The sequence below is a fragment of the Dermochelys coriacea genome, chromosome 2 (genome assembly GCF_009764565.3).
Source record: "Dermochelys coriacea isolate rDerCor1 chromosome 2, rDerCor1.pri.v4, whole genome shotgun sequence".
In the NCBI taxonomy this organism is placed as follows: Eukaryota; Metazoa; Chordata; order Testudines; family Dermochelyidae; genus Dermochelys; species Dermochelys coriacea.
The window spans coordinates 83195242-83216477 of record NC_050069.1 but is presented as its reverse complement, the minus strand read 5'-3'; the positions used below and the strand labels follow the sequence as shown (position 1 = coordinate 83216477).

The 21236-nt window shown below is 40.7% G+C and overlaps 2 protein-coding genes across 4 annotated transcripts in view; one reads left to right on the top strand and one right to left on the bottom strand.

The window, feature by feature from the left end:
- Positions 1 to 5218, top strand: part of CABLES1 (Cdk5 and Abl enzyme substrate 1) — a 118417-nt gene extending 113199 nt beyond the window's left edge. For all 3 annotated transcript variants that reach the window (XM_038389399.2, XM_038389398.2, XM_038389401.2), the window contains 3 exons: positions 520 to 626; positions 1753 to 1960; positions 3629 to 5218. In XM_038389399.2, the coding sequence (XP_038245327.1) occupies positions 520 to 626; positions 1753 to 1960; positions 3629 to 3769 (456 nt within the window). In that variant the 3' untranslated portion in view covers positions 3770 to 5218. The remainder of the gene's footprint in view (positions 1 to 519; positions 627 to 1752; positions 1961 to 3628) is intronic.
- Positions 5219 to 6633: 1415 nt separating this feature from the next.
- Positions 6634 to 21236, bottom strand: part of TMEM241 (transmembrane protein 241) — a 108783-nt gene continuing 94180 nt past the window's right edge. Inside the window, 2 exon segments of the mRNA XM_043507990.1 lie at positions 6634 to 6916; positions 7165 to 7236. Of these exon segments, the coding sequence (XP_043363925.1) occupies positions 6787 to 6916; positions 7165 to 7236 (202 nt within the window). The 3' untranslated portion in view covers positions 6634 to 6786.

Here is a 21236-nt window from a genome sequence, read left to right as displayed (position 1 = left end):
ATTCCCTGCCATTTAGGCTTATGTGTATATTTAAAGAAAGATGGGATGTAATTGTCTATTTTATTAGAAATATATAACAGAGGGACTTCAAAAGGATACTTCTGGTGCAAATTCTGAAGAGGCAAAATAGTTAAATTTGAAAGAAAAATCAGTAGTGCGCTTCAGAACTGAATAGAGTCATGCACACACTACTCAAGTTCATTAAATCAATTACTGTAATGACGTAGGTTCTTTGCTTTGTCCTAACAAGAATACTTATTAACTGGGCTCCATCCACCCACATATTTGGAACTCATTTTCCACATGTCATTTGAAAAATGATCTTAACATATATTTTTACTTTTGCGGTTGTTTGCTCTGAGCAGTTGTCATTCTAGATTTCAGTTCACTTGTTCTGACAGAGCAACCACAAATTCTGTTTTGCTAATTCAGATTATTTCCCCAAAATCACCATTTGATTTTTTGAAGTGATCTGTTAGAGATTACGATAACTAATCCATTTCTACTGATCTGTTGTAGACTACCGTAATTGACTATGTGAAGCCATCAGATCTCAAAAAGGACATGAATGAGACCTTCAAGGAGAAGTTCCCTCACATCAAGTTAACCCTCAGTAAAATAAGAAGGTACTGTGCAGAATGACGTGCATTTAAGCCTGCCACAGCATGCAACTATTTTAGTCACATTTTAGTGGAATTGTTGTTGCCATTGACCATTAAGGAAATCACAATAACTGATTTTCAAAGGCACAGAATAAATCAGATGCTTGCTTTGACTCGTGAGCCGAGTAAATAAGACAGGGAAGTCTGAGAGTCTGTCTCTGGATATAGAATTCTTGCCAGTTAAGTGTAAAAAAAAAAAAAAAAAAAAAAAAAAGCCTAAAGGGATGGTGGATGTGAGCTGGACAGCCACTATATTCTGTGGGCCGTGACGATGACAGAAAATCTCAGAGCTCTCAGAGCTTAGTCAGACTTTAAGGAAGGGGGATATTAGATTCTGTGTGTACCCAAATAATGCAGCAACATGGTAGGATTGGGTTAGGAAACGTTGAGATAATAGACTGATAGATATGACCCAGCACTTACCATTTTAGAGATAGGGTTTCCCTTCTATTCAGCATTGCAGGGAAGATGTAATACCGAATTGGTGCTTATACCACTATTTCCAACATAGCAGGCTAGAATTATGACTTCGCTGTCGGATGCAGCTGAAGGAGCTGCTCATTTAAGAGGGAAACAAACACTTTCATTTGAACCTTCAAATTATTATTATTTGCAAGTCCCCAGAGCATACTTGATGCTTTGCAGAAGTAACGAGGGAAGGAGTACCGGAATAGTTTGAAGAGCTTACCAATTAATGTGACAGGATACAAAATGTGTCAGACAGAAAAGGGGAAAGAGGAGAGAAAAGGGCAACGATTACAGTAATTTGATCGCAGCTATTCAGTAAGGCATGTGTATGTTAATGGTTCTGCTACATCATTTTTAGTGATTTAGTAACTTGCTTCTCATAGCTGAAACGCCAGAGTGAATATTTATTGGGGGATTTGATTTATATTAGATAATAGCAAATAGAAACAAAGATACTAGTCATGTAAATTGCACTTCCCCATCCACCCAACTCCTGTTCGCTTGCACATGAAAGTCCCTCATTTTTGGGAAAGTTATTTTAAAAGAAAGTGTCTCTTGCTTTAATCTGTGAATTCTAGGTCAGCTTACACAGCATGTCTGTCTCTGTGTTCTCTTTCCTCAGCCTCAAGCGAGAGATGCGCAAACTAGCTCAAGAAGAGTGTGGTTTCGAGGAACCCACTGTGGCCATGGCCTTTGTCTACTTTGAGAAACTTGCTCTCAAAGGGAAACTAAACAAGCAGAACAGAAAGCTTTGTGCTGGAGCGTGTGTCCTACTAGCAGCCAAAATTGGAAGTGACCTCAGAAAACATGAAGTTAAACATCTTATAGATGTAAGTATCCTTCGGCTGCTAGTGTTTTCCACAGCAGAAGTTCCCAAACTCTGGTTCTCAGAGCTGGATAACAACATGGTCTTGGCAGTCCTCATGGCTTCTAGTTGCTAAACCAGATTCAGATTTAGACAACAACTAAATACATCCTTAATATATGTTGTGTGTGTGTGTGTGTGTGTGCGCGCGCACGCATGTGCACACGTGCAATTCTGATAGATGCACCAGGGAAGTTACTTCATCACAGGAAGGGGGTGGTCAGTGCAGTGTGGCTGGGAAGGTTAATCAATGCGACTAAATGGCTGGGAGGTCTCCAGGAGACACTAAGACAACATGGTGTGCCTGATAAAGAAATTTGAGAATCCCCCAATCCTATAACACTGATTTCATTCAGCAAATTCAATTTTCAGCTGATAGAATGCTGTTCCCCTCACAGCACTTGATGCGTGAATCACCTTCTCCAGAGTTAAGTGTTCTGTCTTCTGACCCTTTCCATAACTAGGTTTTAATTAAATAAGAGAGGGAAGAAAATGTTCTAAGGCTCTGATCCAGCAACTACTTAAATGCTGAGCTTGTGTAACTACAGAAGAGCTGAACTAGAGGTTGAGGGCCAGATCCTTAGCTTCAGCCAAACAACACATGGTGCTTGATCCAAGGGAATTCAGGAGCGGGGAGGGCAGAAGTGGCTTAAACTACCTTTTATGTCAGCTTGATTGAGAACATTGATCTGGTTTGGCAGTCCTCTTAAGTTAGAATAGCCTCAGGGCAGCTGGAAAAAAAAAAAAAAACGACTTCAGCAGCTGAAGATCTGGTCCTGGGACAGCTTCCCCTCCAAAGCTCTGACTGAGTGGATACTGAGTTTCCCTTTATGCTTGGTTGTTCACTCTATCATCAAAGTCAACAAAAGTCTACCACAAAGTCAACAAAAAGTGGGCAGGTCAGAAGTGGAAAAAAAATCAAACCCCAAAACAACTGACTGCATTCCCCCAGTGTATAAGTCCAAGAGAAACAGCAGAACAAACAAATCATAGCAGAAAGCCACCTATGAAACCAGTATCTTCTCCCCTTGGCAGCTTCCATTCTTCATGGTTTGATTATTGTTGCAGGTGTCACCTTGTGCCTCTGAGTTATTAAAAGGCTCAAACAGGTCTAGTATTAACATGGGAATAATTTTCTTAAAATTCCTTTTTCTCCCCACAATAGTGTAGTAAAACATACCATCTCAAATCACAACGAAAGCCTCATGGTCATCAGCTGAGGACCCCCCTTGTGAATAATAAATCTGGCAGATGTGATTATTCTGTTAGGAAAGTCACCAACATTTGTGTCAAGCTATTGAGAGGGAGTATGTGAGAGCAGTTGTGCCTTACCTCCCTCAGAGCCTGATTTGATAGTTGTTCATGGCTCAATAGTCACTGCAAGAAAAACATTTAGTTTTTCTGCTAAAAGAAAGAAATGGAATGAATGAAAATGCCACTTGTGCACCATTTATGGCTTATTTAAAAAAAAGCACACCTGTTCAGGGGAGTTTCTTAAAGTGAACGAACTGCCCTTCTAGGAAGAAATTAGTATGATTTGTTGTTTCTGGTAGCTGGTCACCTACTGACTTATTTATTAAGCCTCAAATTGGACTTTTTTTTTTTTTTTTTAAAAAAGTTATCTGTGTTACAGAAACTGGAAGAGAAGTTCCGACTGAACAGGCGAGAGCTGATAGCCTTCGAATTTCCAGTGTTAGTGGCCTTGGAATTTGCTCTCCATCTGCCTGAACACGAAGTGATGCCACATTATAGACGTTTGATCCAGAATTCCTAGCACAGGCTACCCTTCCAGGAAGGGGTCTTAAGACTGTTTCTATTCAGCATTATCAAGCTGTAGTTACTACTGGAAATGCAAAAATAGGACTCAATACCAAACTTTTCTCTCTCTCTTCAAATACACAATTTTTCCAGCAGCGAATGGGGAACACTGCATTGAATTTCTTAAGACTCTCAGACTAAATAAATTCATGTAGTGTTTACTACTCAGAGCAGGTGAGGAATGAGATGCATATTAATGAAGAACTGATAACTGATGCCGGAACTGGGGGGAAAACAAACTCTTACCACGGGGACCAAAGGAGTAAAATTAGTTACCCATATCAATCATGCAAGAACAAAAATTAAACGACAGCCTCCATTCCCATCTGTCTTACAATCACCTGTACACTTTGCAAGCTAGTCAAGTGCATTCTTATAGTGCTCTGCTACAGATTTGCTCCAACTCACAAAATGACTTATTAACGTTGTGGAAAAGCTTTTAAAAAGATATCTTCACTGTGTCAAAAAGAGTGTGCCAATTTATTTTTGTACCTGCTATTGGAAGTGCACTTTTTCCTGTGGGGTGCCTGTGTGTGTGACATTGATTTGGTTTTGGTCCACGTGGGCTGGTTTGGCTATTTGAGAGGATATCATTTACTGATGCTGAAGACCAAGGGGACTTTCCGTGTTTACTTCTTGAAAACATAACTACTGGAAAAGTAGTAAATGGGATCATTTTTGGACACTTGTTTTTTATCCCTGATTTTTCAACATCTTTTACCTTTCTGAAGATTACACTACAACTGCAAGAGATGAATCAGCAGCTGACCATATGTTTCAGTCTTGCATATGGTAAAGAGGAAAGCATTTAGTTTGTGATTTACATGTAATAGTTTTTAAATGTCTTGTGTTAAGCCACATGCATATTTTTAACCTTCGCACTTTTCCCACTGTGGAGATGGTTAGACTTGCACTTTGTAGTGTTGTATTTCTGTGCTCTATGTTAGAGTGCATAAGCAGCACATTTATTGTGCTACATCTTAAACAGTATTTTATAAAATCAAGAGTAGGGCTGAGCATAATAATTGGTGTCTTAAGGCTTTGATAGGGGAGACGCCTCATATTGGTAAATTTTAGTTTTTAAATATAGTTGACTGAAAAATTTAATCAATGGCCATTTAAATTGTTACATACGGTCCAGTACCTTTATAGACATTGCAGTACTGGAGTTTTAATAGTTTGTTTTCTGCAATTTACATGGTTCTGGCTGGAAAACCAGAAAAGCTGGACAGAATCACTAGCTCTCCAGCATTATATATGCTATGCTCACATGCTGAAGGACATGTATTAAGGAATTAAATTATTTTTATACATCTATCTATAACTGATGCCCAACCTACTCCACTGCTGATCCACTTGATCCCCATCATGCCTGAAACAAAATCCAATAAAATCAAACACTTAACCTCTGTGGTGTAAAAAAATTAATCTGAAAACAAATCTCAGCTAGGAAACTCCAACTGCAGCTTTATCTCTATATGTTGGAGAGGGTTTGTTCGTGGTATGGAAATTGCAAAGGAGTGGGACAAACAAAGATACAAACACACTAATCTTTGCTTTCACTTATTTTAAGCTGTTTGATGTTTTCCTCAGCTATACCAGGAATCACCTTAGTCAAAGGTCTAACAGAAATGTGAGCCAGTCTTTTTTGTAGCCCTATCCCTTTAATCTAGCGTGGCAACAAGAACAGATGCCTGAAAAGATTGCTCTGTAGAATGTGGAAAGGTTGTAGAAAAAGAGTTAGGATGAATGGGAATTTTGTTGCTCCTTCATTTTAAAAAAGAGTTACTTACAATTATCTCAAAACTGCAATAAAACATCCTCTCTGTAGACAGTATATAAAAACAAAAGTAATTAGATTCCAACCTGATTTGGAAGGAGGGGGAGGAGAGAGAATGAAATGGTGCCTCCAAGATGTGCTCCAGCATTGCTGAAATCCCAGCATTGCTCATTCACTGGAAAGACATGACACTAGGTTCTCCCATCAGACATGCTACTGTTCCTTGATTCTGCCAGCCTGCTCCATTCTTCTAAGGAGGCAAAGAACACAAAAGGCCTGTGCAGAATTTGTTTTGTAATTATTACATTTCGATACCCTGCCTGCTTAGTCATGTAGTAGAAGGCCAGTGTCAGATGCACAGGTTCACAAACCAAAACACAGGTGGCATGTCTAAAATTAATCCTTTCGGCCTTGCCCGGGTCCCTTTAATTTAAATCATGTATGGAAATTCCAGCTTTTTTCACTAAAGAGCTTTGTTGTTAATAATGGGACTGTCTAAAAATACAAGGAAGTCTTACCTGTGTATAAAAACTTAATTTGCTTTGAGTTTGGTTTTCATATTGCTTTATGGTTTGGCTGGGAGAAAGGGTATTGTAACTGCAAAATACTGACTGAAGAATGACAGCAGTCACTAGAGATGTTATTGAATCATATTCTCATGTCTATTGTCTTTGCTAATGCTACCTAGCCTAGCTCTACAGTTTACATAGGTTTCTGGGGTGAAATCTGATTGCTGGAGACTTTCTGCTTTTATCTGGAATAATGTTCAGCTACAGTTTGGATGTTGAATAAATATTTAAAAGATAAAAATGTTGCACTGTTCACTTAGGAACATATAAAGCCATATTGATACTAAACATCAAAGCACAAAGCTTGGTCAGTATAATGATGGTTAAGCCAAAGGATTGTATTTCCTCTTTCTCTCTCCAGGCCTGTGAAAACACAAGCTGAAGCGATAAAGGAAACCTGTACCAAACAAAAAATTATGATTGTTTGCCTTTGTCTTGTATGGAAATGACTGCCGATTTACAAAATTTTAGTTTTGACTTAAAGTGGGTCAGGAAATAATTCATTCCATATCATTCATAATATTTTGGTATTATGTAACATATACTTTACCATACAGAGGTCTAAATAAATAAAAAAAGCAGGCATGTCCCCCCAGTAACAGCAAGTAAAACTATTCAGTGCTATCACTTGTGTGTTGAAGAGGGTTTTTTATTGCTGTTGTCATTGTCTTCCTTTGGGACATAGAAAGCTACTTGCTTCTGCTGCCATTTCTGACTATATTTATGATTTGTACAAACTGAATTTTCTGTTCTTCTGTAACTTGCAAGAAGAACGAAAGAAAAGCATTCACAACTAACAAAACCTTCCTCCCCAAACCCGTTTTCAACATAGGAACATGAACTTACGTAAGCCCTAATGTTACGTAAGCTTCTTCTAAACAGGTGGACTTTTTTTAAATTGTTGACTTCAGAGGGGCTCCAGGCTGGCACAGTGATCTGCTTGCAAGGCACGTGTAGTGGGACTGTGGCCTTCATGGTGTTTAGGCCATCCTTAGCTCTTACCTTTTTACTTTAGTGTAAGGAGTTTGCATGAAGAAAATCCAATGTACAAAAATCCAGAAGCACACCGTAAACCTTTGAAAAAGGAATTTATTACTGTAACAACCAACTGAGAGGGACGTTAATATATTTGTGAATAATGGAGATCATTAGTAAATGCATGGATGGCAGAGCTGTGCTACTGAAGAGCAGATACTGGGTTTTCAATAACAGGTGTTAGCAAAACAAGACTAAAGGGAAATAGTACGCTATGAAAAATTGCCAAGTGTTAGTAGAGCAGAGAAGAAAAACTCCCAGGGGTAGCAGTGAGAGAGAGAATCCTTCTGAAAGCAACAAGCTGTCAATATTTATGAAGTAGGAGTTATTGAAAATGAGTTTGAGATGGTTTAAATGGCTTTGAAGCTGCAAATGGGATGGTTCTAGTTCAACCAGAAGGTTAAAAAGGCTCAGACACAAAACAGCTCTCTCTTCGGCTCCCATCTACTCTCTGATCTAGGAATAGGGTTCCCAGCTCACACAGACATACTTGTACTAGCTCTCATCTGAACTGGCACACCAATAGTAGTAGTAGTGTAGTCGCAGTAGCATGTGCTAGCTGCCCTGAGTACAAACCCCATGGCTAGGTGCTCTGGCTGTAAGCGTGTGCTGCCACTGGTGTTACCATAAGCAACTATTTTTAGCATGCTAGTTCAGATGAGAGCTAGCACAAGTATGTCTGTGCAAGCAGGGAATCACACCCTTAGCTCGTAGTGTAGAGTCTAGACATAGCCTTATTTCACCTGTGTGACCTATAGTACATCTTGTATTCCTACCCCCAAAGTCCCTAAACCCTTAAACTCTTGTGGCAAAATGGATAATGTGAAGTGAAAAACGTACCAGGCCTGATCCAAAGACTACCATTGAGTTCAATGGGCTTTGGATCTGGCCCTCTATAGACACAAGGCTGCCAAGTGTCATGCATTTCCATAGCTCAGTTGAATTTGCACACATTCAGCTGGACTGTAGGAATGGGCTCTAACTGCATCTCATGGCCATCTGAGGCTGCTGTGGATCCTGCCTGGTTGAGCCTGCCTGACCCACACCAGGTGTGCCTGGCACAGAGGGGCAGGGCCCCAGGATGTTTCTGGGGCAAGCCCAGGCCTTGTGCTGTGTCAGGGTCAGATGCAGCCCCACCACTGAGTCAGTGTCCCAGGGATGGAGGGCTGCAGGATGATCTCCCACCTTTGTGCAGCCTGTGCACCCCACTGTTATGCTGGAGCCTCTGCATTTATTTATTGACAAATAAAACTTGCAGAATTTTAAAAGATGGTGTGCACAATTTTTAGTTTTTTGGTGCAGAATGCCCTCAGGAGCACAACGTTGTTTCTCCAGCTCTTATAGACTGTGGAGCAACTTCCCTCTCGGTCTGAATCTCATCGCTTCCCTGCAGCAACTCAGTGATGTGCTGGAGGCAGCAATCAGGAGTCCCTTGTTGAAGTACCAACACCAAACTGACAAGAAGACTGGAATGATTTCCTCCCCTTCTGGTGATACTGCTCTGGACATAAGGATATTTTAAAAGGGTAGAAATGTCATATCCTACTAACAAGCAGACCAGTTTCAAGAGAAGCCTTGAAGGAAAACTAGGGGGGTTGGCAACAACTTTAGACTGGACTAATTGCACCAAATTGCAAAGATACTAAAAAAAGATTTCAACCAGAAGATACCTCTGGCCCACTCCACAAGCCTTCATACCATCCTACCCATGTTTCCAGTTGCACAAACCCAGCACCATGCTATGCCATCCACATGTTTCTGGACAAAAGTTTTGTGTAAGTTATGAACACATATTAAGTGCAACAGAACAAAACAAGTAAAAACCTGTTGCCACCTCACTAGGGTTAGGAGAAAGATGCTTGTTTCAGTTGAAATACAAATGAATAGTCCCAAAATTCCTCCTCTAACACCTTCCTCCCTTCCCCTCCGAGCCACAGAGTTTGTCACAGGCTATGGGAATTTGTGTGGGAGTCGGCTATTCAAATGTTGACAGCATGTTACAGTGACAAGAATTAAGCGCAGAGTATCCACTTTCCTCGTTTATTGTTGGTAACCGGCAACAACGCAGCATGCAGAAACATGCAGCATGACAAGTATGAGCATATATTTATGGAAGGCCAGGGAAAATACTATCAAATGCTACATTTGAGATCTAATGTATGCTGGTTAAGTACATGAGAATGGCCATACTGGGTCAGACCAAAGGTCCATCCAGACCAGCATCCTGTCTACCAACAGTGGCCAATGCCAGGTGCCCCAGAGGGAGTGAACCTAACAGGTAACAATCAAGTGATCTCTCTCCTGCCATCCATCTCCACCCTCTGACAAACTGAGGCTAGGGACACCATTCCTTACCCATCCTGGCTAATAGCCATTAATGGACTTAACCTCCATTAATTTATCCAGTTCTCTTTTAAAGTCCTACCCTTCACAACCTCCTCAGGCAAGGAGTTCCACAGGTTGACTGTGCGCTGAGTGAAGAAGAACCTCCTTGTATCTGTTTTAAACCTGCTGCCCATTAATTTCATTTGGTGACTCCTAGTTCTTATATTATGGGAACAAGTAAATAACTTTTCCTTATTCACTTTCTCCACACCACTCTGATTTTATACCTCTATCATATCCCCACTTAGTCTCCTCTTTTCCAAGATGAAAAGTCCTAGCTTCTTTAATCTCTCCTCATATGGGACCCATTCCGAACCCCTAATCATTTTAGTTGCCCTTTTCTGAACCTTTTCTAAAGCCAGTAGATCTTTTTTGAAATGAGTGGACCACATCTGTAGGCAGTATTCAAGATGTGGGTGTACCATGGATTTATACAAGAGCAATAAGATATTATCCCTCTTATTCTCTATCCCTTTTTTAATGATTCCTAACATCCTGTTTGCTTTTTTGACTGCCGCTGCACGGACATCTTCAGAGAACTATCCACGATGACTCCAAGAACTTTCTCCTGATTAGTTGTAGCTAAATTAGCCCCCATCATATTGTATGTATAGTTGGGGTTATTTTTTCCAATGTGCATTACTTTACATTTATCCACATGAAATTTCATTTGCCATTTTGTTGCCCAACCACTTGGTTTTATGAGATCTTTTTGAAGTTCTTCACGGTCTGCTTTGGTCTTAACTATGTTGAGCAGTTTAGTATCAGCTACAAGCTTTGACACTTCACTGTTTATCCCTTTCTCCAGATCATTTATGAATAAGTTGAATAGGATTGGTCCTAGGACTGACCCGTGGGGAACACCACTAGTTATTAATTTGGGGGGGAGGGATAGCTCAGTGGTTTGAGCATTGGCCTGCTAAACCTAGGGTTGTGAGTTCAATCCTTGAGGGGGCCATTTAGGGATCTGGGGAAAAAATTGGGGATTGGTCCTGCTTTGAGCAGGGGGTTGGACTAAATGACCTCCTGAGGTCCCTTCCAACCCTGATATTCTATGATTCTACCCCTCTCCATTCTGAAAATTTACTATTTATTCCTACCCTTTGTTCCCTGTCTTTTAACCAGTTCTCAGTCCATGAAAGGATCTTCCCTCTTATCCCATGACAACTTAATTTATGTAAGAGCCTTTGGTGAAGGACCTCGTCAAAGGCTTTCTGGAAATCTAAGTGCACTATGTCCACTGGATCCACCTTGTCCACATGTTTGTTGACCCCCTCAAAGAACTCTAATAGATTAGTAAAACATAATTTCCCTTTACAGGAACCATGTTGACTTTTGCGGAACAATTTATGTTCTTCTATGTGTCTGACAATTTTATTCTTTATTATTGTTTCAACTAATTTGCCAGGTACTGACATTAGACTTACTGGTCTGTAATTGCCAGGATCACCTCTAGAGCCCTTCTTAAATATTGGCGTTACATTAGCTATCTTCCAGCCATTGGGTACAGTTGCTGATTTAAAGGACAGATTACAAACCATTGTTAATAGTTCCGCAATTTCACATTTGAGTTCTTTTGGAACTCTTGGGTGAATGCCATCTGGTCCCGGTGACTTGTTGCTGTTAAGTTTCTCACTTAATTCCAAAACCTCCTCTAGTGACACTTCAGTCTGTGACCATTCCTTAGATTTGCCACCTACAAAAGACTGCTCAGGTTTGGAAATCTCCTTAACATCCTTAGCCGTGAAGACAAACGAAAGAATTCATTTAGTTTCTCTGCAATGACTATCGTCTTTAAGTGCTCCTATTGTATCTCAATCGTCCAGGGGCCCCACTGGTTGTTTAGCAGCTTCCTGCTTCTGATATACTTAAACATTTTGTTGTTACCTTTTGAGTTTTTGGCTAGCTGTTCTTCAAACTCCTTTTTGGCTTTTCTTATTACATTTTTACATTTAATTTGGCAGTGTTTATGCTCCTTTCTATTTACCTCACTAGGATTTGACTTCCACTTTTTAAAAAATGCCTTTTTATCTCACTGCTTCTTTTACATGGTTGTTAAGCCATGGTGGCTCTTTTTTTAGTTCTTTTACCGTGTTTTTAATTTGGGTTATACATTTAAGTTGAGCCTCTATTATGGTGTCTTTGAAAAGTGTCCATGCAGCTTGCAGGGGTTTCATTCTAATCACTGTGTACCTTTTAATTTGTGTTTAACTAACCTCCTCATTTTTGCATAGTTCCCCTTTCTGAAATTAAATGCCACAGTGTTGGGCTGTTGAGGTGTTCTTCCCACCAAAGGGATGTTAAATGTTATTATGGTCACTATTTCCAAGTGGTCCTGTTATAGTTACCTCTTGGACGAGATCCTGCGATCCACTCAGGACTAGATCAAGAGTTGCCTCTCCCCTTGTGGGTTCCTGTACCAGCTGCTCCAAGAAACAGTCATTTAAAGTATTGAGAAATTTTGTCTCTGCATTTTATCCTGAGGTGACATGTATCCAGTCAATATGGGGATAATTGAAATCTCCCACTATTATTGAGTTCTTTATTTTGATAGCCTCTCTAATCTCCCTTAACATTTCATCATCACTATCACTTACCATTGGTTACATTTATTCAAGATAATTATACCAAAAAATTGAGAGAACTGCAACATATATTACTTCAATTAACAGGTGAATGCCATATGAGCTAATTTAGAAGTACCAGTCACCTAAAAGGGATGAAAGATTAAGTAAGTGTGAAGAACGTGTAGAAAAATTGCAGAAATTAATGGTCTGAACCTTTGGTGGGAGGATGTCTCACAAAATCATGTCTCTAGATGAAAACAACAGGAGTCTCTGCATTTCCTGTTCAGATTTTATATTTGTAATAAACAGGCTTGTTTAATTTTTTTAAAAATTCAGAAAAATCAAACACTGATGTAGAACCATAATAGCTGTAAAGTTCAAAAGACTTTTTCAAATACTCAAGAGCAAGGGGGAATTGATGGCTCAGGGATGGGTAATTGGATATAAAGCTTTTGTTTCTTAATTTTTCTTAAGAGTAAGCTGTTACCATCTTGGGCTGTTCAGTAGTCTACCTGATATAATTTTGGTGGTCTCAGTCCATTTCCTAGTGGACAGGTGGCCATATAAAAATGTGCACACAGGAATGGCACTAGTTGGCATTCTTTGCTGAGAAACTAGGCGAAGGGGTGTCTGGGCATGGAGAGCGAACCATCCTCTTGCCTCATGATGACCCTTTTAGATTAGGGATTGTTCACATTAGTGGGGAAGCTTGTAATGCTGCTAGAGCTTCATTTTTCTGTGAATACACAGAATATCACTCTCCAGAGTTAACAGTACATTACCTTATAGCTAGGTATTAGTAGTGCCTAATCGCCATATACAGCCCTTGCTCTCCAGTGGAGAAGATAGTCAGTACCAGTTTGGATCGGTGATGCAAAGGTGTCGGCGGACTGTATCTCCCCCTCGTCAAACAGCATTCCACCTGCACAAATGCCAGGAGATACATCTATTGCAGTGACTACGTTGTACCAGTCTTTTGATATGTCATAGAATCTTGGCTAGCCAGTTTGCAGGCCACCCCTGTTAATTTCCAGAAACATAAGTGATTCCACTATGATATGCTCTCTCCTGTGTGTGGGGACGCTGGCATATAATGAATTGTCCCCTCCTTCTAAACAAGTCACATTTCTGACTGGTACTGTCCCCATACATATAGTTATGGGGAAAGGGAGAAAAAGTGCTTCAAAGTCACCCATTCCCAAAATTTCAATAAATCATTTCCCATGCATGGTCATCTCTTTTTCAGATCATATGTCACTATAGAATGGATGCAGCCAACAGCATTAGAAGGGATTTTTCCATTGCTGTAGAAACACTACCAACCTGAGTGAAAGTAGCTAGGTAGATGGAAGCATTCTTCCTTTGACCTACCTACATCTACACCAGGGGATAGGCAGGCATACCTACAGCACTCAGAGGTGTGGATTTTTCATATCCCAGAGCACTGTGCTTATGTCAACCTAAATTTTAAGTGTAGACCAGACCTCATTCAGAGGTAGGAGAAAAGGTCAAATCTCTGTACTTCCAGACCCTCTTTCTTTGCTCCATCTATGAGCCAGTCGAAGAGAAAAGCCGACTCTGTTTAACAGATTACTGAAGTAAAATCAACACCAATTTAGCTTCCTGCTCTGAACTTCAGAATAATTCACATATTCATACACTGAGCCATGATCATCATCTGGTTTGACCTCCTGCATAACACGGACCATAAAATAATGGCACACAGAACTTCCTGCAACAAGCCTATAAATTCTTAAATATAGATAAAAGAATGTATCTTTTAGAAAAAGACAGTCTTCCTTGATTTAAAGATTTCAAGTGACAGAGAATCCATCACATCCCTAGGTAAGTTGTTCCAGTGATTAATCAACCTCAGCGTTAAGATTTTGCACCTTATTTCTAGTCTGAATTTGTCAAAGAATTCTAGGGGATTTAGACACAAATCTTCAACTGAAATGAATGGAAGTGATGTCTAAATCCCCTAGCCTGCTTTGAAATCTTAACATAGACCACATCTATGCTATGGGGACTATACCAGCACAGTTAAGTGTAAACCAAACCCTAATCGACTCTGGCAGGAATCCACCTTTTCTCCAAGCTGCCTTGAGAGATCCTTACCCAAAGAATGACAAAGACATGAGCCCTATAGAGGAAGAGAAAAAAAACACTTTCTATTTGAAGAAAGTAGCAATTCAACTCATACGGCCTGAAACAACAAGGCGCTGACCTCCCACTGAAAACCCTGAGACTGGGTATCAGAATATAAAACTAGAGTCATGTGGATGGATCAAAAATGATCAGGCCTTGTTTACTGCTTCATTGTATGTCAATCATTTTTCCCCCCTTAGATCTACTTTTTAAGCTTTTGTCCTTTGAATTTGTTTTCCTTTTCAGTAACCTAGAGATAAACAGAGAGGGACATGGTGCTACGTAGGGAGTGGTCCCACTCAGCCTTTTTAATTTAGTGCTTCCAGAGCTGTGGGCCCCACCCATCTAGCACTGTCCGATTTATTTTAAAAACCAAAGGCTGTGGCCTTTAATGGAAAATTGAGCTCTATTCAGATCCCCATTGTGTTCCTGGATAGGAAAATGGAAAGTTTAATTTAAAGCTGCTGGAGGCCAAAATGTGAATGTTTAGTGAAATTAATTGATGTTTGTCCATGCTAATACCAAGGAAGTTGTAGTTTGTGACCCAGAGACGCCACTTAGCTTGAAAAATAATGGACGGTGGGATACAGGTCTTTGAGCCCATGAAGGGAAGAGGCTGAACTATTCTTTTCCAACTGCATTAAGAATGTTGAAAAAGACAGGTTGACTTTCCCTCTACCAGGACAGCACATTATGCCCTTGGGTACCATAGGCCTCACGAATTCCCATATTACAGTATTTTGTGGGCAAGTGGAATGTGCAGCCTTTGATGTGAGAGGAATACAATACCTAAACTGGCCTGTAACTCTCAGCCTGCTCTCCAAGGCTGAGAAGCATTCTGTTGGACTATGCTATCTGACTCTTTACTCACTTCCACAGGAGCTTGTGAAAAACAGAGCAGGAGCAACCTGGATTTCACAGTGCATAGAACATGGGTGTTTACTCTGGAGACCTTGTGGCCAGACTCTGCCCCCTTCCCCCACTCCCCACACACACTCCTGGGTAAGCATCCAAAAGCTAGCTTTACCAACTAACTGAACATTCCCCTGTATAGGGGACTCTCCAGTGGCATAGGTCTAATGTAGTGACTACTATGTCCCCCCAGTCCCCACCCTCAGCATAGCTAGGGAAAAAGTTTTTAAAATAAACCGGGAGTCACTAATTATAATAACCAGCTGCTGGCACAGCTCCTGTCCCCTTACGGTCATGGACAGTTATAGTAGTGTTCTACTCACGAAGAGAAGAACAAGTGAGGATGCTCTACATTGCACCGGGGCAAATCCACAACCACAGCCAGCTACAGGACTGGGGAGAAGTTAACCTGCCATGAGTTTCCTTGCCCCTTGCATCTGATTCTGTGCTGAATACAGCTGGAATTATCTCCAACAGACCTTTCAGAGTTGCTGTTTTATGGAGGATTTACATGCCTGTTGTCTACAGACCTTAAAATTATAAACAAGTTTTTTTTAAACATTCTCCTGCTAGAACTGCTGAAAAGACACGACTGTGTGTATTACTTTCACCTGTGACCAAGGATGCCTTTAGAAACAAGGAGCTCAGTTCTATTCTGATCTGTGCTGATGTAAGTGAGAAGTAATCCCATCCAGGTCAATAGTATTCCACAGGTGTAAAAATCAGTGTCAGAGGGGAAGCATTCCCAAGATATTACATCACAGCTCCTCCTCATTGCTTTAAGCAAAAATGCATAAGCATGAAGTGTTTTGTTTTGGGATTTGTTCTATAGCTTTTTATAGATAATCTAATCTTTGATAAATGCTATGTTCTTATTGTTATCAGGACATCATATAATTCATGGAGGTTTAGAAAAGCTGGTGTTTTAATCTACCCACTCGTCAATAAGCACTAACATATAGATCAGTTAAAAGAAAAGGAGTACTTGTGGCACCTTAGAGACTAAAATTTATTAGAGCATAAGCTTTCGTGAGCTACAGCTCACTTTATCGGATGCATTTCGAAAGCTTATGCTCAAATAAATTTGTTAGTCTCTAAGGTGCCACAAGTACTCCTTTTCTTTTTGCGAATACAGACTAACACGGCTGCTACTCTGAAACATATAGATCAGTTGTAAGTTTATGTGGAATGAAAGCTGATAAGAAGCATTTCAGAAAGATAGAGATGCGAGCCATTGCCTTTAGAATACGTTACACCGACATATGATAGGGCAATAAGTTCCGTAGGCATTCTGAGGCTGATCTTAAGTAGGGAGAACAGTGATAGAAGGGGCTTGTGACCCCACCTGAGTGACCCCATTCCCTCATCCTCTGGCCTTATCTAGGATAGCTAATGGTGGAAGCTGTTGGTGCCATCAGTAGTTATGCTGGCTAATTTCACCCTTTTTACTGTGAACTTCTCCAAGTTGTTTCTCCTCTTACAGAATGCAATTCATCGTGTCTGCCAGTACATTTTTGCTTTTACAAGCATTCTCCTGAGATGTATAGACACTTCATGTCTTTTCCTTTGATTGCACTGACAAGAAGTTCAACCACCACTTCTGCTTTTCATTCCATCGCTTGATATTCAGATGCTTTGCAGAACTGATCTTTTGAAATAAGATAAAAGTTCTTCTCTATTGTTTAACCATTAATTTTTTCTTACAATGGCCATCTGGGTTTATTCAAACTGTTTCTTAAAATAAATGTCATGCCCAGCTTCACAACAAGATGTTAATGGTATTAATGGAGGTCTTAAACTAGCCACTATGTAGCTGTCATGCCTCCTAAATCTGTAAATCTATTAGAGACCAGTAACATACTGTAGGTTTTGAAGCATGAATGTGAATAGATCCCAGCACAGGGATTAGACTCAGACTTTAAGACCAGAAGGGACCACCATGATCATCTAGTCTGACCTCCTGCACCTCACAGGACACAGAACCTGAACCACTCATTCCTGTAATCAACCCATAACATCTGCCTCCTATCTTGTGGGGAGAAGGCCACAGGATTTGTCTACACTAGATTTTTTTTCTGAAAATTTTCCACCTTTAGTATCATTGGTGTAGCTCCATAGGTGGTATCAAGTGGAAGTTAAGACAAATCACTGTACACTGTGTAGACTACTGTAGACAAATCACTGGGAGCTGCCAGCATTTTAATCACAGTATGATGAAGACCTGCAATGATCCAGGTTTTAACAGAGCCAGCTGCTGACACCTTGTCTACACTAGAGCTTCAACCATTGCTATCAGCCATGGGATAGCATGAATGTTAGCAACACTTATTAGAATATAAAGCTATTAAAGAGAAAAACCTAGTGTAAACCCCATCAGAATTACTCTTGTGGAAGAGTCCTCTAGAATTTAGCAGGGGACAAAAACAATGTTGTTCTGTGGAAGCTTAGCACAGTTCACACAAATTGTTCTACCTACCTATAGAATTTGATAGGGAATGCTTAGGTTCCTCTCCTCCCCCCTTTAAAAAACCCATCCCATTAAGATCTATAGTAGGGGTACCATTTTTCTTTTGCATTCTGAGACAGTTAAAAAACCAATCACTCCAGAAAAAATTTACATTTAAGTTCTATCAGGTTTTTCCCAGAAGATCAGGATAGCTTGAACTCCAATTCACCAAGGAATTTGTCATGAAGCTATTCCACCAAAGAAAAAAAATCTTTGAAAGACAGGCTTTCACATGTATGGCTCTTTAGAAGAAAACTCCTCGCTCCCTTTTCTGTAGGCAGAGTGCAAGTACTTACAAAGCTTTTCAAAGGCTTCATTCCCACACTCATGAAATTACTGTTAAGGGGGTGATATGGAGGCACAACGCATTTCCCTCTTTGATCAGTGTTCATTACTCTGCCCAGCCTAGCTGAAATGGTAGTGAAAGATGTTTGCATTTGTATGAACATCTCTTTAAGAGAGAAAGTTAATTGCTTTCAAAGCACTTTATAAAGGAGATAGCTGGGACACTAGAGTGGAGAGTATGCTTATAAAATTTGCAGATGACACCAAAGCTCGGGGGGGGGGGGGGTTGCTAGCACTTTGGAGGACATGATTGGAATTCAAAATGATCTTGATGAATTAGACAATTGGTCTGAAATCAGTAAGATGAAATTTCGTGACGACAAGTGCAAAGTACTATGCTCAGGAAAGAAAAGTGAAATGCACAAACACAAAATGGGGAATAATTGGCACCGCAGAAGGGGATTTGAGGATTATAGTGGGTCACAAATTGAATGAGTCAGCAGTGTAATGCTGTTGTGAAAAAAACCCAAACATGCCAGCCTGTATTAACAGGAGTGTTGTACATAAGACATGGGAGGCAATTGTTCCACTCTACTTGGCACTAGTGAGGTCTTAGCTAGAGTACTTTTTTGGGCACCGCACTTTAAGAAAGATGTGAACAAACTGGAGAGAGTCCAGAGGAGAACAAAAACTATAAGTATTTTGGACTGTGTTAGAATTGCAAGCTATCCCTTTAAGCTTGGGGGAGAGGGAGATTAAAGGGTCCAGTTCTGCTTGCAGGCTAGGGGGCTCTGCAGAAAAGCCTATCAGTCAGTCTGGAAAGAACCAACATAGAGCAAGGTGGGGTCAGTTGTGCCTCTCTGGGGGGACTGGGGCATAGGTGGTTTGGCTTAGTAGTCACAGCTGGACTGGTGTCAGCAAGTCAAGGATGGTTATGAGGCAGTAATCAGGGATCAGAGTAATGGTTAGAGCCAGGATCAATATACAAGAGTCAGGATTGAGGTCAGCTGGTGTCGGAGAATGGAGATCAGAAGTAGTTACCAGGCTGGAATCAGGAGGCAAGATTCAGGCTCAGAATCAGGCTGGGGTCAAAGACTGGAAATCAGCAAGCAAGGTGAGGTCTGGAATCACAGCAAGCCAGAAAATTGCATGGTTGCCCAGACAACTTCCTGGGGCACACTCCAGGGTTAAATAGTGAGCATGGGCCAATCAGAAGGCACAGGATGCTGTTACTCTGGACCCTTTGGGCAGTACGTCTCATGGTGCCTAATCTCCATAGTGTTCCTTGGATACATTTCTGCATGACCTGCCAGTGGTGATGTGGGAATGTCAGCTGCCCCAGGCTCCACAAACCTGAGTTTCAATCCCTATGTTGTAAAATCCCCATCACTGGAGGTTTTTAAAGCACAAGTTGGACAAACTCCTGTTAGGGATAGTCTAGATGTACTTAATTCTTCCTCAACACACAGGGATGAATTACATGACCTCATGAGGTCTCTTCCAGCCCTACATTTCTATGATTCTATAAGTATCACCACTGCACAGATTACGCTCATGTTATGAATTGGTAAATGGAGTCACAGAGAGGTTAAGTGACTTGCACACAATCACCCAGCACATCAGTGCAATAGAAACAAGGTCTTCTCCAATTTTGCCCACTCTTGTGATTTTAGCATAAGGCTTCTGATATTTGATGTCACTTAAAGCCCAATCTCCTGTAGACAAGCTATTATGTGAGTGATTGGCAGTTTTTATTTTTTTTTTTAAAGCCTGGGTCTAGCCCTGGTGGTTTTAGAGAAAAAGCTTGAAAGAGCAACCCAAGTGCACCCACAAGGCACAGAAATTAGAAGGAAAAATTTAGGATTCTTTCTATCTCCTGATTTTTTGGGGTATGACTCATGATTTTTTGGCAGTTTGATGTTAGCAGTACTATGACTCCTGGTCCAGTGGCCTATCCACTGAATCACACAGCCTCCCTCCCAGAGGCTGTTGGATCTGGAAGGTTCTTTGTCAGAAAAAGTGTGGGGGGGAACAGCAAATGGAGTTAGCCTGTGTTCAGCAGCAGCTGAGGCACTTTAAAATGCTGGTAGCTGTAAGCTAGCTATAAAACGTGCCCTTTCAGAACCAAATCCATTCAGCTCTCCACTCCACAATTGTAACATTCCACTTTAATTGTAATTGAACTGTTCAGAATCCTGTTGTATACGGTTCCTTTCCCTCCCTTTGAAGATAGAGAATTTTCTCTTTTGGTTACAGCTTGTCAAGTCTTGAGGCTACAACCATCTGTGTTAATCTCTGAGCAGTCCGTTCTTATTCATCATCAATAACACGTCCAAGGAGCAACCATGCCGAAGAAGCTCTGTACTGACAAGAAACAAAAACTGCCTGACTGAAGTTTTTCCACTTCCATGTCTCTCCTACATTCTAACTCTTCAGATACAACTAATCAGAGACTTTAAATGAAGAGGTCACAATAGGCTCAGCCCTGAATGATTAAAAAAAAAAGTTTAACTCCATTTTCAAATGGGTCTTTGTGGGAATGATTTGCAGCTCGGGCTGTCTGCCAGCCTGAAGAGAGATAGCAGAGAGAAGAATTTTGATGCTGGTTTTTCCATGCTTTAGTTTTTATTGTGGCTCTCACATTTCCAGCCATCCTTACATTTTCCTATTAATTGCTTTGGCTCATGTGTGTTCCTGTAAAGCTGCTACAGATCGGATTGATCAACAAGTGGCAAACAGGCCAAGGCAACACTTGCGTATTCAGATCTCATTTTCCTTCCCTTGCCTGTGCTCTAGTGACAGTGAAATGAAGCTGGCACTTCCGGCATTAGATTCTACAACAGCAAGCAAGTAAATGCCTTAAAACATACACTGAGTTTCTGCAGTTGAGGTCTGATCACATGAAGTGCTGAATACCTCCTGCGAGTTGCTGAGAATCCTTAACAGCCACCGAAACCTCTTTGTAGGGTGGGACCCTTAGTGAGAGGAGGGGTTAATTCTTTGGAAATATTGTCAGTTCTTCTACTTACTGCTCTGAGCTAAATTAATTTGATAAGTTCCTGTGGCTTTGATGCAGCTGCATAGAGCATCCTACATTTAGGAGGCAAAAGCGTGCACTCGGGCCTGTAGGGAATACAGGAACAAAGACAGGACTCCTTGTGAGAAATTCTCCATGGCTTGTTTGAACTTGAGTCCAAACTGACTGACCCACTGATAACAATAAACCACATGACAGA